General features: G+C 45.2%; 1 protein-coding gene across 3 annotated transcripts in view; it reads left to right on the top strand.

Annotated features, from left to right (window-relative positions):
- The window catches only part of atp8a1 (ATPase phospholipid transporting 8A1), a 104,007-nt gene that overhangs the window by 3,321 nt on the left and 87,717 nt on the right, over nt 1–12,969 (top strand). For all 3 annotated transcript variants that reach the window (XM_079744612.1, XM_079744610.1, XM_079744611.1), the window contains exon 2: nt 10,890–11,004. In XM_079744612.1, the coding sequence (XP_079600738.1) occupies nt 10,890–11,004 (115 nt within the window). The remainder of the gene's footprint in view (nt 1–10,889; nt 11,005–12,969) is intronic.

The raw sequence follows: 12,969 nt of genomic DNA, 5'->3' as shown, positions 1-12,969 counted from the left end.
GGCAAGGTTTTCACTGCCCACTACAGTGACGGCACAAGTTATTGTATGTGTTCTTCTTAGATTTAAATGATAAAACCTTTCCTTCAGAGCTGTAGTAAGGTGAAATGCCATGCAAAGGTTTTCTAAAAACAGCCGCTCAGTACTGCCAATGCAGCATCTATGTTGCAAACATTGTTAGCATAGTCAATTACGCACTAAAACATTTTATTTTGTCTTTGTTGCGGAAAATGTATTTTGAAATTCAGCTTTACTTCTTTAACCCTGCTTGCAGATGTCCAACTTGAGGATGTGAGTGATCTATTTTATGAAATGGATTTGATCCTCTGATCTGGAGTCAGCCCGCAGCCCTTAGCAGTGACCCCAAGTTCAGATGAAGTCCTGTTTATGAGCCATTTAACGACTGCATGCCAAACATAGGCTCAGACCGGAATGACGCAACCACGCATCAACTCCACATAACAGTCTTACCACGGCCTCAGAGGACAGAACTCGTCTCTTTCTCTCTCTCTCTCTCTCTCTCTCTCTCTCTCTGTCTCTCTCTCTCTCTCTCTCTCTCTCTCTCTCTCTCTCGGAGCTCCTGAACATCAAATAACTTATCAATAAAGCGGTCAAAGAAATTGTGAAAAGTGTGCGTGCGTGTTTGCCGTGATGACGAAACGAAAGGAGCTGGCTAAAGAGGGGTCTAGGACCCACATGCCCAATGAGAGGTAGGGTGGGTTTTGTCGCAGGAGGACTGCAAGGTCAGATGGTCAGGCATCAGGAGGCTGCACTCTAGGGGAAGGGAACACCATCAGTGGTCAGCAAGATGAAACCAGCGCTGTCCTTGAGCCCCCACAACCCGCCCCCCCCCCACACACACTGTCTTTGAGTCTCCGGTCATGAGACTGTTTTCTGCTCTCAGCTTGACATACAACTATGTCACCCCAGTGGCAATCCTGCCGGCTGACAGCTGACAGCTTCCAGGAATGGACTTATAGCCACTCTCAATTCCTGACTCCTCGTGTCCGTATATTGGCTGAAAGGTGAATTTGGCTCTGAAACATCTTCCCACTGATTGTCTTTGCATTTGGGGACTGAAGGGCGATTGTGAATTGGGTATAACAACTTTACTATATTATGGTAAGAATTGTGGATAGAAAATGCACCATCGTACACACACGATGGAAAAGTGACAGTGAAAGTGATATGACTTATCGGTTTTGTTTTACACTGTGTAGATCTTCTTATTCAAGTATGAGGTCAGAGTTGTGTGCAATAGTACAAGGGGGATCAATAGTAAAGCTCCTATCAATCAAATAATCTATCATCATTGAGAGCCTGGTGATTAGGCAACAGGCCATGTATGATAATTGGAAGGTCAACGGTACATAAGGTCAACAATATATTGGGGCACTGGGTTTGATATGGCACCTCGCCAAGCTGTTTTATCAAATAGGTCAACGAGCATCACTTATCCAGCAGGCCTGACCATTGTCAAAGTCTATATTAAATTGTCTCAGGTGTGAAACCTATTTTTAAGTCAGGGAACTTTTGACAATGTTCCCTGATTCCTTCTTTCTGGATCATTTGAAGGGCTGAAATTATGGTATTCAGCAGCAGCACCTATTTTTCTGTGTACCTGAAACATTTGATGCTATTTTTTTCATTCAAATTTTCTAAAGCTAAATCGGGATTAACTTGCATATTCAGTATGTTTACATGAGAGGATGGGCAATGTCTATTAACACTACCCTTTATTCAAATTACAGTCATAAAAGCTTCTCAGACCCACTAAACAAGCGGTTTGACAGCTAAAACCCTCATATTAATAGATGACATAAAATAGACCATAACCCTTAACCCTTAAATGTCCATGGATCATTGTTTCACCAAAGGCCCAGTGGTAAAGGGAGGATCGCGTGGGAAGGGGCCCATGGAAGTATTCCACTTCCATGGTGCAAAATGAATGTTTCTTTGGGAAACCGGGTGCAGCCATTCATTATCACTTTGAGACGCGGCGGAATGCCAACGTGGACGTGTCAAACCCAACGAGGCTTGTTGCCATGGGATCCCAGAAGTGGGGGGTGGGGTCAAACAATTAACATTTGGTGTCATGTGTTCACAAGTGTGCGCTGTTGTGGTGGCCGTTCGGTTCGGTTACTTCAGTTACAGGGCTGTCATAATCAAAAGTGAAACTCGAGAGGATCTTTTTCGGTTTGACTATGTCGAAGGCTCGGAGCGACAAGCAACGAAACAATGACTGACGGTGGCATTTAGAAATGTAGAATTATTTCCAACCCTCCCCTGCCATTGCTCAAGGATGAGGCTCCTGTCATTCGCAGTGGAAAGGTTTTCTGTCCCTGCTGATCCCATGCTAAGCCACACCAGCCCTGTGATGTCACAGCCCCCCCCCCCCCCCCCCCCCCCCCCCCCCAGCTGCCGGGGCTAGCCCTGTTCCTGGAGTAACCGTCGGTACGCTTCCCTGGCCTAAAGGCTGAGGGATGGGGGAGGGGACACCGGGAGGCGGGGGCGGTGGTGGTGGTAGTAGTGGTGGTCGTGGTGAATTCCGCGGTTGCCCTGTTGTCGCGAGCGCTGCTTACAAGCACAGTGATCCGATAAGCGACTTATGGACACTGGTGGGTGGATTTAGCCTAGATCCATATCCCATCTCTACAGATTTTCACTAATTCATAAACTAAAGCAGATCAGTTCCGTTCTCTGCGCTTTGTCTTTTCTTGTGAATAGATGACGGCGGTGGCAGCGGTGCGTACTGAACTATTTATCTGGTCTAAATGAGTCATGTTGAGATCCGTCAACGCTGGTGATAAGCTCATATAGGGGCCGTGTGTTGGTGGTGAAGATCTGGGGCTGTCAGACCTAAGAGATGCTCAGCAGGGACGGCTGGACGTTCAACCTAAAGTGGACACACAATGGCATCCAGAGTGTATTCAACGTCTGTAATACAACCCATTTCCAGATAATGCCGGTAATTAGCACGGGACAAATGTAGGAGAAACGCATATGAGCCTTTCATTCAATTGCATTGTGCTAAAGGGAGGTTGGCCAGCTGTTTCAGAGGAGAGGAAACCAGTTGTATTGCAATTATGATATTGAAACATATGATGTAGAGCCCCTTCCAGTGTTGACAGTTTGTTAATTGCAACTAATGAACAGAATGTTAATTGCCTTCGGAATATTTTGCTGTTGACTTAATCATTTTTATGACTTTGAAAATGTCAACACGATTTTAATTGCGTCTTAAAAATTGGAAAAGTACTGCCATGGTGCAGTTGGTTGAATGTTTAGAGGTGTTAAAATCGATAAATTACTAACACTAAACACAATAAAACAATACAAACAAAAAACCCTTGCAAGGGTACCACTGATCCCCTCTAACCAATCACGTCACTGCATCCCCTGTTGTGTCGGTCTCCTCCGTAAATTACTAAGCGGCACGTCTCTCTGCTACTGCGTGTGATCCGGGTGCTCCTGACGGGGGTTTGGGTTTGGCTGAATCGATGGGAGAGCCTCATCCACCGTGGCACCACTGAATGAATGAGTGTGGGAGTCTGGCACGATCCAATCTCGTGGCCCCGTTTTTCACGGCCTTATTGACCAGCCAATGAATCTTTTGCCTTCATTAGAGCTTGCTCAACACTGGCCGCCATTCCCAAACACATCGCCCTGGGCATCTTATTCGGGCCGATGTGAAATCTCCCAATTATTTTCGATCATCTTGAAGCTGCTACATTTATGTATATATTCAGAGTGATGGGTCTTTTCCTGAAAAGACCCCTTGTAGGCCTGTGCTTTTTTACAATGAAGCCATCTAGTGTAAATCACTACGACGCACGGGCGATGTTGAAGGGGAAAAAAAAGTGAAATCCAATATACCACACATCATTATTGATGGCCTCATTCTAACACAACCGTGGATGGGCCACAATTGCAGAGTGGTATTAGAAATGGCCGGACTATGGTACTGAACCTCAGGGGGGTTTCGTAGGCCATCATTAGGGCCATTACCCTAGTTATTGTTGGCCATAACACCTCCATCCCCTTTTTACTGCGACTAGGTGTTTAGGTTGTGAGAACGCGAGGTGTGAGATTGGATGGCCGAGCTAAGCAAACAGACAAGGGGCGAGCTGCAGTGATTCTACATGACTCGGGTTTTATTGCTCCTGTCACTCTGCCATCGGTTGCATTTAATATTGCTTGTGTTGACAGTCTTACAGCCATTATCTTGCATTGATGTGGTAGTGCTTGATCTGGCCCCATCACCACCCAGTTAGGCCGTATACCCAGGGAGAGAGAGTGTGGTATTTTAAAAGCACTCTGCAGTGTTTATCACTGTGCATATCCGATGTGAATTGGATTTTGATGCATTTCGGTAAGCTTCTTATGGATATTATCGATGAGCTGGAAAGTTACTGTATAATGTTTCCACCAAATTGGAAGAAGTACAAACTAGACAAGTCACTGTTGAATTGCAACGTGCGTCATTGTATTGCTATTTTTAAGTAAACTTTTGGAACATTGTGATTTTTGCCTAATGTTCAAGTGCAAAACAACATAACGAGTTGAGAATACATTTGATAACATGGGGAGCCCATGAATTTACCTATAGATTATTTCCTACTTCTTATCCTTATTATAAAAATACATTCCAACACACTTTCTAGCTGTAGCAACGACAATGGTTCACTTGGGAGGTTAACCTTAACTTTAATCAACCATTAACAACTTTGCTAAACTTTTGCAAAGCAATGGCCAAAACACATAGCAGCTAAGCTGATGCTATATCAGGCTGAGGGGAATCTTCCCTGGCATCTGACTAGTTCTATTAAAAGGTCGCCTGGTTGGATTTACACATGATGTTATTTTTGAGCTTTGAATATCGTTCCAACTCATGTGCCACGAAAAGGATTTCCCTGCGCTTTGATTGTGTAGGTAAAAACTATGCCTTAAAACCGAGAAGCAGAGCCCAAAAAGATGTACTAGGGGATAGAGCGAGCGAGAGAGAGAGAGAGAGAGGACGAGGGCCTTGCCCAATGCCAAGGCATGCTGTGTCCAGTTTTTCCCTAGTGGGCACCCCATCCGATATGTGTGACCCTTGTGAGCATTGTTCCGCCCGTCTGTCTGCTGGCTGACACATGGGATAATCCTGACATCTGGCCCGTGTCCAAACTCATTACGACACTTGGTGGCATTGATCCCTCCTCTTGGGGCTTCCCCTCCGGTGCCATGCTGTCCTCCTACTTCCCCCCCCCCACCACTTCTCCGGCCACTCATTTTAAAAAGAACCCCAGCTCTCTCAGCCTCCCCTCTCTTCATTTCCTTCCTAATTCTCCTTAAAGCTTCACCTTTTTTTAAATATGTCTCCGTTAAGCTCTGATCCGCCAGTTACGGGCTAACTGAATTAGGGTGATGTCGTTGGTAAAATGCGTTAGAGCCTGGTAGTAATGCATGGTGGTCAGAGACGGGTTAATGTTCATCACGGCTGTTCTCACGCCCCCCCCCCCCCCCCCCCCACTGTAGGCTGTGTGGTTGAGCTGCGACTCTGCCCGCGGTAATTGAAACGAACGCGGACGGAGCCAGGGAAGTCCACCAGGGAATACTAAGAGCAGTTAGCGAGCAGGAATCTGAGCCATTGGCTGGGTCCGCTGTCCACGCTGTGTTCATGGGTGGCAGCGACTGAGGAAATTAAACTGACACGACGGAAGAGACAAATGCCTCTACAGGGGGAGGTTGGGACAGGCTATTTTGAAACCCCCCCCCCCTTGTTGCCTTCTGCTAAATTATCCTACCGCCTCCCCCTGAAAGCCTGGCTGTTTGATGTCGGTGCTGTCCCAGCTCTTAATGTCTCCCATAGCCGAAGTTTAGCCTAGTTCTTTAATGATGATGTCACTTTTTGTATAAAACTAACATTTCAATTAAGGGTGTTTCTATCAACAATAATAAAACAATCCGTTTTTTATAAATTACACCCATTTTTTCCGTGGTCAATTTTGCCAATAATTTAAAGCGACAGATTTTTAAGCATTCAATTTAAACCAATGTTAATCATTTTAATCTTTTATAACATTTGTTATCAAAAAATCTTTCAAGCAATTCCCTTTTGTTGAGAAACCTATGACCTATGGTCATCCATTCAAGTAGTAAGGCTATTCTATTCCTCTTGTAGTCCTTGCATAAAAAACTGATTTGACTACATATTGACTTTGGATAAACTCCTCGTTACCTCATGCAAAAGGCTGCCCCAGAGTAGGTGTTCAAAGGGGGTAAATTGAATTGTCCCAGTGCCAGGCGTCACTGGCGCAATGCACCACCTGGCCATCTCCAGTATGCAGGCCCCCGCTGGGAGGAACCCATCCTGAATCTAGTGGGGTCCCATCAGGCACTTCTAAAGCTGTCGGCTACCTTACACACATGCTGTGCTCCAGTTTCCACACGCAAGCACCTGAACTGTTTCATCCACCCTGGCACACGGTTTCTCTTTTATTGTATTAGATTATTCATGCTGTGATTTATCAATGGGCCTCATGCAAATGTCAGCCCCCAGCCCCCCTGAATAGGTTGGTGAGGACTTTTTTTAGCGCAAGCTGGACTCCATCTCTCATCTGGTGGTAATGGACGTGTTCTTTTGAAAGAGCATTCTTCAACATTACTCAGTGGAGATGTGATTCAATTAGATCTTTTGTCACTGAGTCTGGTTCCCCTATTGTTGACATGACAGGAAATGGTCTGTTGTGATGCATGGTTGTGACCTGTTAGGCATATACAGCTGAAAGGCTGATGTGGAGCTAAATGTGTGTTTTTATAATTCCTTAAAAAAAGAATATAGAAAACTTGAACTCTGACCATCCGACTAGTCATTATTTTTAATTGTTCATAAAGACGGGCAAAATGTAGACCATTTTACCCTTCAAATCATCAAGACCAACACTTTGAGTTGGTGCTGGTCAAAAAAGATGAAGCAGGATGAATTAGTTAATTAGCATGCAGCCCTGCATGCTGCCAGCCGAAAGTCAATTAGAGAGTGGGATCCAACTTGGCTTTTACATACTTGGATCCTTTTTCTTCACCTCTAGCCACGGCCGTCTCCTTGCCCTGAACACCTGTTCGTGCATTCAGCTGTACTATCTAGAAATCCCAGCTAAGAGCCTTGGCTGAATCTAAGGAACCTGTAATATTGGATGCAAAGAACAAATGGTGAAACAGTGGAAACTATGACGGAGCCAACTAGATATGCATTTTCTGCAGAAGCAGAAAATGCTGCTTCTGCTTGAATGAATTCTATATAGTACTCTTAAATGCATCTGCATCTACTGTAGATTGGATCTCCAGACTGTGAAGAATGTTAAAAACACAAACCACTGCTCACAGTGATTTATTTAGGACGTTTAGCTGACACTTTTGTCCAAAGCATCTTTAAACCATTCATTTATTATTCCCACTTGTTTTTTTATCTCTCCAGTGACGGTGTGCACCCGCTAAACAATAGAGTGCAAAGTCGCAGACGCTCTTAGACGTGTTGCCTGGAATAGAACTCCAGGTGACCGGGTCAAGTTGAGTCTGGGACCTTGTTCTTATTCAATCTCAACTGTCAGCACCGCCTCGGCTCGTCAGGGACATCTTGGACCACCAAGGCTTTGAAATACTGACCGCTCCGTCCTTTTATCCATATAGCTAATGGTAGTGCCGAGGAGGGGTCTGTGTAGAAATAACCGCGACATGCAACGTGAGAAACAGTGAGAGTAGGAAACAATGACATTCCTTATGTGTGTTATCTCCAGTTAGATTCAAATCCTTTTTTATAGGATTCTTTTCAAATAAAAAAATTGCAATTTGAAACAAACGTTTCATTGTATTCCAGCCACCTCCTCAGCATTAATAAGGGAGCACATAGTTAAAAAAAACGATCCAGGTTTCTTTTGCGCTAATGCCCCACAGGCCATTCGTTTAGCAAATTTCCTCAGGCTTTTTCATGTTCTCTTTAGGCTCCTTCTTATAGACCTAAACTGGTTGTACTGCAAGGACTCAACTGCAAGGACTCAAATTATTTGAATAACTGAATGATCCGAAATCCCCAGTAGAAATAAAAGGTTGCAGCAAGCGGTTGTGTTAATTGTTTTAGATGGGGTTAATAACAAACGTATTAGAACGTTATTTAAGTGTTAAAACACGGTCAAAGATACCCAAAAGCTGTACCTAATAATAACGGGTAAGTCATTTAATTAACTTCACTATAGCAAGTTGTGATGTTTATGGTGTTCCTTTATCCACAGAAGTGCAGCGGTAGTTCTGCTTTGCAATAAAAAAAAGAAGAAGAGTGAAATCTTAAAGTAATCTCCTACTATGGAAGCTGTGTGTTTCTAATGCAAGGCAGAAGTTATCAAAATGACATCATACAATATATTGTCACAATGCATGCTTTTCCATCGCGCTGCTGCTGATCACACCAGCTCTTGACAGAACACAGCACGCTGACATCGGCCAGCCCCAAAGGGAGACACAACATCAGTTCTGCCTCAATCCAATGAATGGGTTTCGTGTTTCTTTGTAGTGGCGTTTTCCCTCCCAGCAGCGGGGACCAGCCTCTGGAACCATCAAACCCTCTCGACACTAATCCAATAACCCACCTACGCTGCTCTGTCGTCTGGGTGGGCCGTTGCATAATAGTAGGAGAATGGCCAACCCCAGATGCCCCTGGTGACGTGATGGGTTGGGTTTTGGGGGGGGGGGGAGGGGACGACGACTGTGTATTTTTAGCCCCGGAGAACACATGTGCGGTAGAGCGGGCTAGGTGGAGAGCTAGAGAGAGAGAGAGAGAGAGAGAGAGAGAGGGAGAGGGAAAGAGGGATGTTGGCACAGTCCTTCCCTTCCCCTTCCACTAATCCTTTGTGAGAGGCCAAGTTATCACTTAAATGACCAGATATGTAATTAAAGATATGGAGTTGATGGAACGTGAGTGAGATTGTGTCGGATCAGAGGGTTGACGGAAATAAAGGGATTAGACTGGAGGGGTGGCAGGGGGACTTGAGGAAAGGGAGGGGGGTGTGGGTCGCAGACCCGCCAAGGCCTCTGGTTACGGTGGCCTCATACTGTAGTTTGTTGTTGTTGTTGACTTTTCAAAGAGGCACTGCCTCCCCCCCCCCCCCCCCCCCCCCCCCCCTCCAGTTCCACCCCTTTAAATGGAACTTCCTTCCACTCTAAATTTAAACACGGTTTAAACACTCACCCTCAATCCCTCTTTCCCTCACCCCTCTTTCCCTCACCCCTCCTCGCCCTCACCCCTCTTTCCCTCACCACCCTCCACCGGCACCAGTGCAGAGTCTACTTTGGAAGGCAATCAGAAAGGGAACTATGCGTGGTGCAACCGTAGCCTGTGCACACAGTCTTTAGGGTCGTCTGGGCATCTGGCGCGAGCGGGCTTCTATCTACTCTTGTTCCTTATGTTCCTTATCTCATTCTCATCTCGTATGACATTTGAGTCATCCTAGTGGGATTTAGGGTTAGTGAAGAAGTGAACTGTTGATGAGTGATATGTGTTTGCTTCTATCTATTACCATGTAAATATGACCTATGGAAACTTTTTAATCCGACACTGGGATTGCGGCCAGCAAAAGCTTTTCTAAAGCGTGGTGGTGGGGTACCTTACTGCTCTGAGCTCGGTCACAACATGAGCCAGACCATCTTGGCTGTGATCAGGTACATTGGAGAACAACGTAGGGAAGGGCTGGGACTGAATGGTCTTACCAAAGCCTATGTCTCTTTCAATTACCACTGGTAGTAATCTATAATTATCAAAGGTAAGACCGGTTATTTTGTGTATGCTAGTGTCAATTCATTGCAGATGAGCGTTGTACAAGCGTTGCACAGAGTGTGCATGGACCTGCTGGTTTTATTTAATTGTAGGTATTTTAGGTATTATTTAGACTTCGGTTTTTTGTATACAGCAAGTTACTGTGTTACTACAGCGCATTCTGTGTATAATGTTAACATGCCAAGCCTAATGCTTTATCATTTGTATCAAGTTAATGTCCATACAGTTTGGCCAGTGATGTTAGCTTTTAATATTATTGGAGTGGCAGTTGCAACATCCATCACTGAAGTGCTTTGGTTAATTTGACTTCCCGCCGGTGCTCCAATACTAAGAATAAGAATCCGTCTAGACGCCAATTATGGTTTCTGAGCCAAGAAATGTGGCCAGGGAAGTCCAGCCATCTGCAAAGGGTGAAACAAACGCATTAAATCTATATTCAGAGACCCTCATGGATCCAGATTCACTGTTCACCTCCCAATCTGACGGCACTATCCTCTCCAGCCAACAGGAAGTAGAACTAAACAGTTTTTCTCATGACTTGCAGCAGTCGTTGTCACCAAGCTGAAGAGACAATGCAAGGAAGCTCCCTGCGAAAAGACAGCACATTGGTGTTTAGAGATCTTCGCTCAATAAGCAGATGGGAGAAGTTTATTGAAATAAGATCTCCTTCACATCTTAGAGTCCTGAAAGATCAATCTTAGGGTCCTGAAATATTGCAACACGATTTGTTGATGTTGTTATGTGCCAACTGCCAGTGGTGCGTATTAGTTCCATGAACTTTCTTCACCTGTAACCTTGCACTGTGGCAAAGGCTTAGGCCGAACATCTGTTCATCACATGGCCGGCAGAGGTCAAATGACATGCGATGATGACTATCAGAGAGCTCTGAAGTGTCCATGGTGCATTCATAGGGTACTGCATGTTCTCTCATCTACCTCGAGATGGCCAGCTTACCAAAGCCTGCCACACTCCTCTATCCTGCTGATTCCCTGACCCTTGCCTTGTCATGTGATCACTTTGTAAAGAAAGGACCATGAGTCCGCCTTTGACAATAAAACACTTTGGCTTCTTGTTTGTAATACAGGTTACAAGAACACGGAGGACTCCACAGAGAAGTCGTCGATGGCTGACCATGGAGAGAGCCGGCTGATATTCCTCAACCAGCAACAGTATACAAAGTTCTGCAGCAACAGAGTCAGGTGAGAAGCCGTCTGAAATATGATGCTCATGCAGTTGTACTGTATTGATCAAGGAACCAGTGTGGAGCATGAAACAGTATTCAGGGATATATATGGCTATGGAACATCTATACTCTTATTGTTCGACTTGGGTCGAATACACCATAGTCTGTAAGCCACAAACTGTAAATTATACCTGCGAAAACTTCCTTTGGATGGTGATAACACAAAATTCCTGTGCTACGTTCATTTCTATGCAAGCCACAAACCACATCTCTTTAGACTGTTCTTTGGCCTCTCCAGATAAAGAGACAGTGGCAGTTCCAAGACTTATCTCTGTGTCAGCAGAAGGTTTGAATGAAAAACGGAACTTATACATACCGTGTCCCATATCACATGGCCCACATCGCTAGCTGCTAGCATGTTTGACTGGCAGTTGGAAAGGCGGCACTTTATTTATTTTATCACAGCTAATTTCACCATTTTCCACTTACCTTTTATTAGCCAAATACCTATTTCTGATCACCGGACCAATTTCTCTGATCTGCGTGTGATTGATATTGGGACGTTGGGACCGAGCCGGTGTCCAGTTTGAAGAGATATTCACACATTGTCTTTTACAGCCTGATAGAATTGTCACATGGAGCTGGTGAGTAGGGGTTTCCATCCTGGAAGGTGACAGAAATAGAGTGCATAGCAATGGCCCAAGGACAACCTTAGTCATAAATCATCCAGCAACAGCCTCTGGCCATAACGCACACCGGCGGCTTCCCCTTTCAGGATTATTGTTTAATTATATACACCCAATATATATGTATACTACTATATCAACATACTATATCTTTTGTTCTGCGGTGGTGACGCCTCATGTCTATCGGGTGGTCTTTGGGTGCTGCTATTGTTAAACCTGAATTTGGTAACCAAGACGCATTCTTTCACTGGTGTCAGTGTTGCCCCCACGGTGTGACCCTTCACTTTTAACCCCGGCCCGCCCTCTCGCTCCCTCCTTCTCTCTCCACAAGTCCTCAGAGAATAATAAAAACGGGCCAAATGTAGTTATCAGCGGTGAGGCTGCCACTCAATTGCTCTCCCACACACACACCTGCTCCTTTGCGTCGTCCAATGGCGTCCCTCGGCCGAGACCTCGCTGTCACACGCGGGTCAGGTCCGCACGGAGCTAGAGGAGTGGATTGGACAGCAGTGGGTCGGGGTTGTCTGCATCTTTTGTGACCGAGCCGTGTGTATCTGGCTGTGGTGCGTGAGGAGAGCCTGCAGCTGCCTTAGCGCTGGAAGGTCAGGTCCCGACGGCCCGTCCTCTGTCGAGGGATGTGGTTGTACGCATTCCTGATGCATGAGCCGCTCTGAAAAAGGAGGAACACAAACCCCGGAACACACAGACGGCAAAGGGAGAATGTACAACAGAAGAGGAGCTTTGGGGAGGAGAGAGAACGTGGCGATGGTTGGGTGGGTTGACGCCACGTGTTGACCCTTTGTTGAGGAATTATTCACGTGGTTTAGATGGGAGCTGCAAGACTAGATCGAGAAGAAGTCATTAAGACTCTGGAATGAGGTCTTTATACAAATGAATTAGATGGTTGAGGTGGTTGGGGTGTTGGTGGCTGTCCTCAAATCTTTCCAAAGCTCTGTATTTTGTTTAGAATTTGATCTTCATTTCATTCCTACTTTGCCTTGCCTGTCTTTATTATGTTTTCAGAAGTGTCCACACGATAATTAGTGATACATCAATATAGTGTGTGACTAAGGGAGGGCGAGTAATGTATTCAGTTTTACTGTTTGTCAAATCAATCATTTTATCATACATTTTGGATGTAAAGCTTTCCTGTGACAACTACAAATTGTAGCGCAAGACAAGATCTTTAGAAGGCCGGTTTTATGCTGACACACACAGCCATAAACACAACACAATGTGCCCACAAACAGAGGTCCAGGTTATAGCAGTAAGTAATGGTACCACTGACAGATGCA

This window comes from Pollachius pollachius, assembly GCF_949987615.1.
Source record: "Pollachius pollachius genome assembly, chromosome: 10".
Lineage (NCBI taxonomy): Eukaryota > Metazoa > Chordata > Actinopteri > Gadiformes > Gadidae > Pollachius > Pollachius pollachius.
This window is presented reverse-complemented; position numbering and strand designations above follow the sequence as displayed.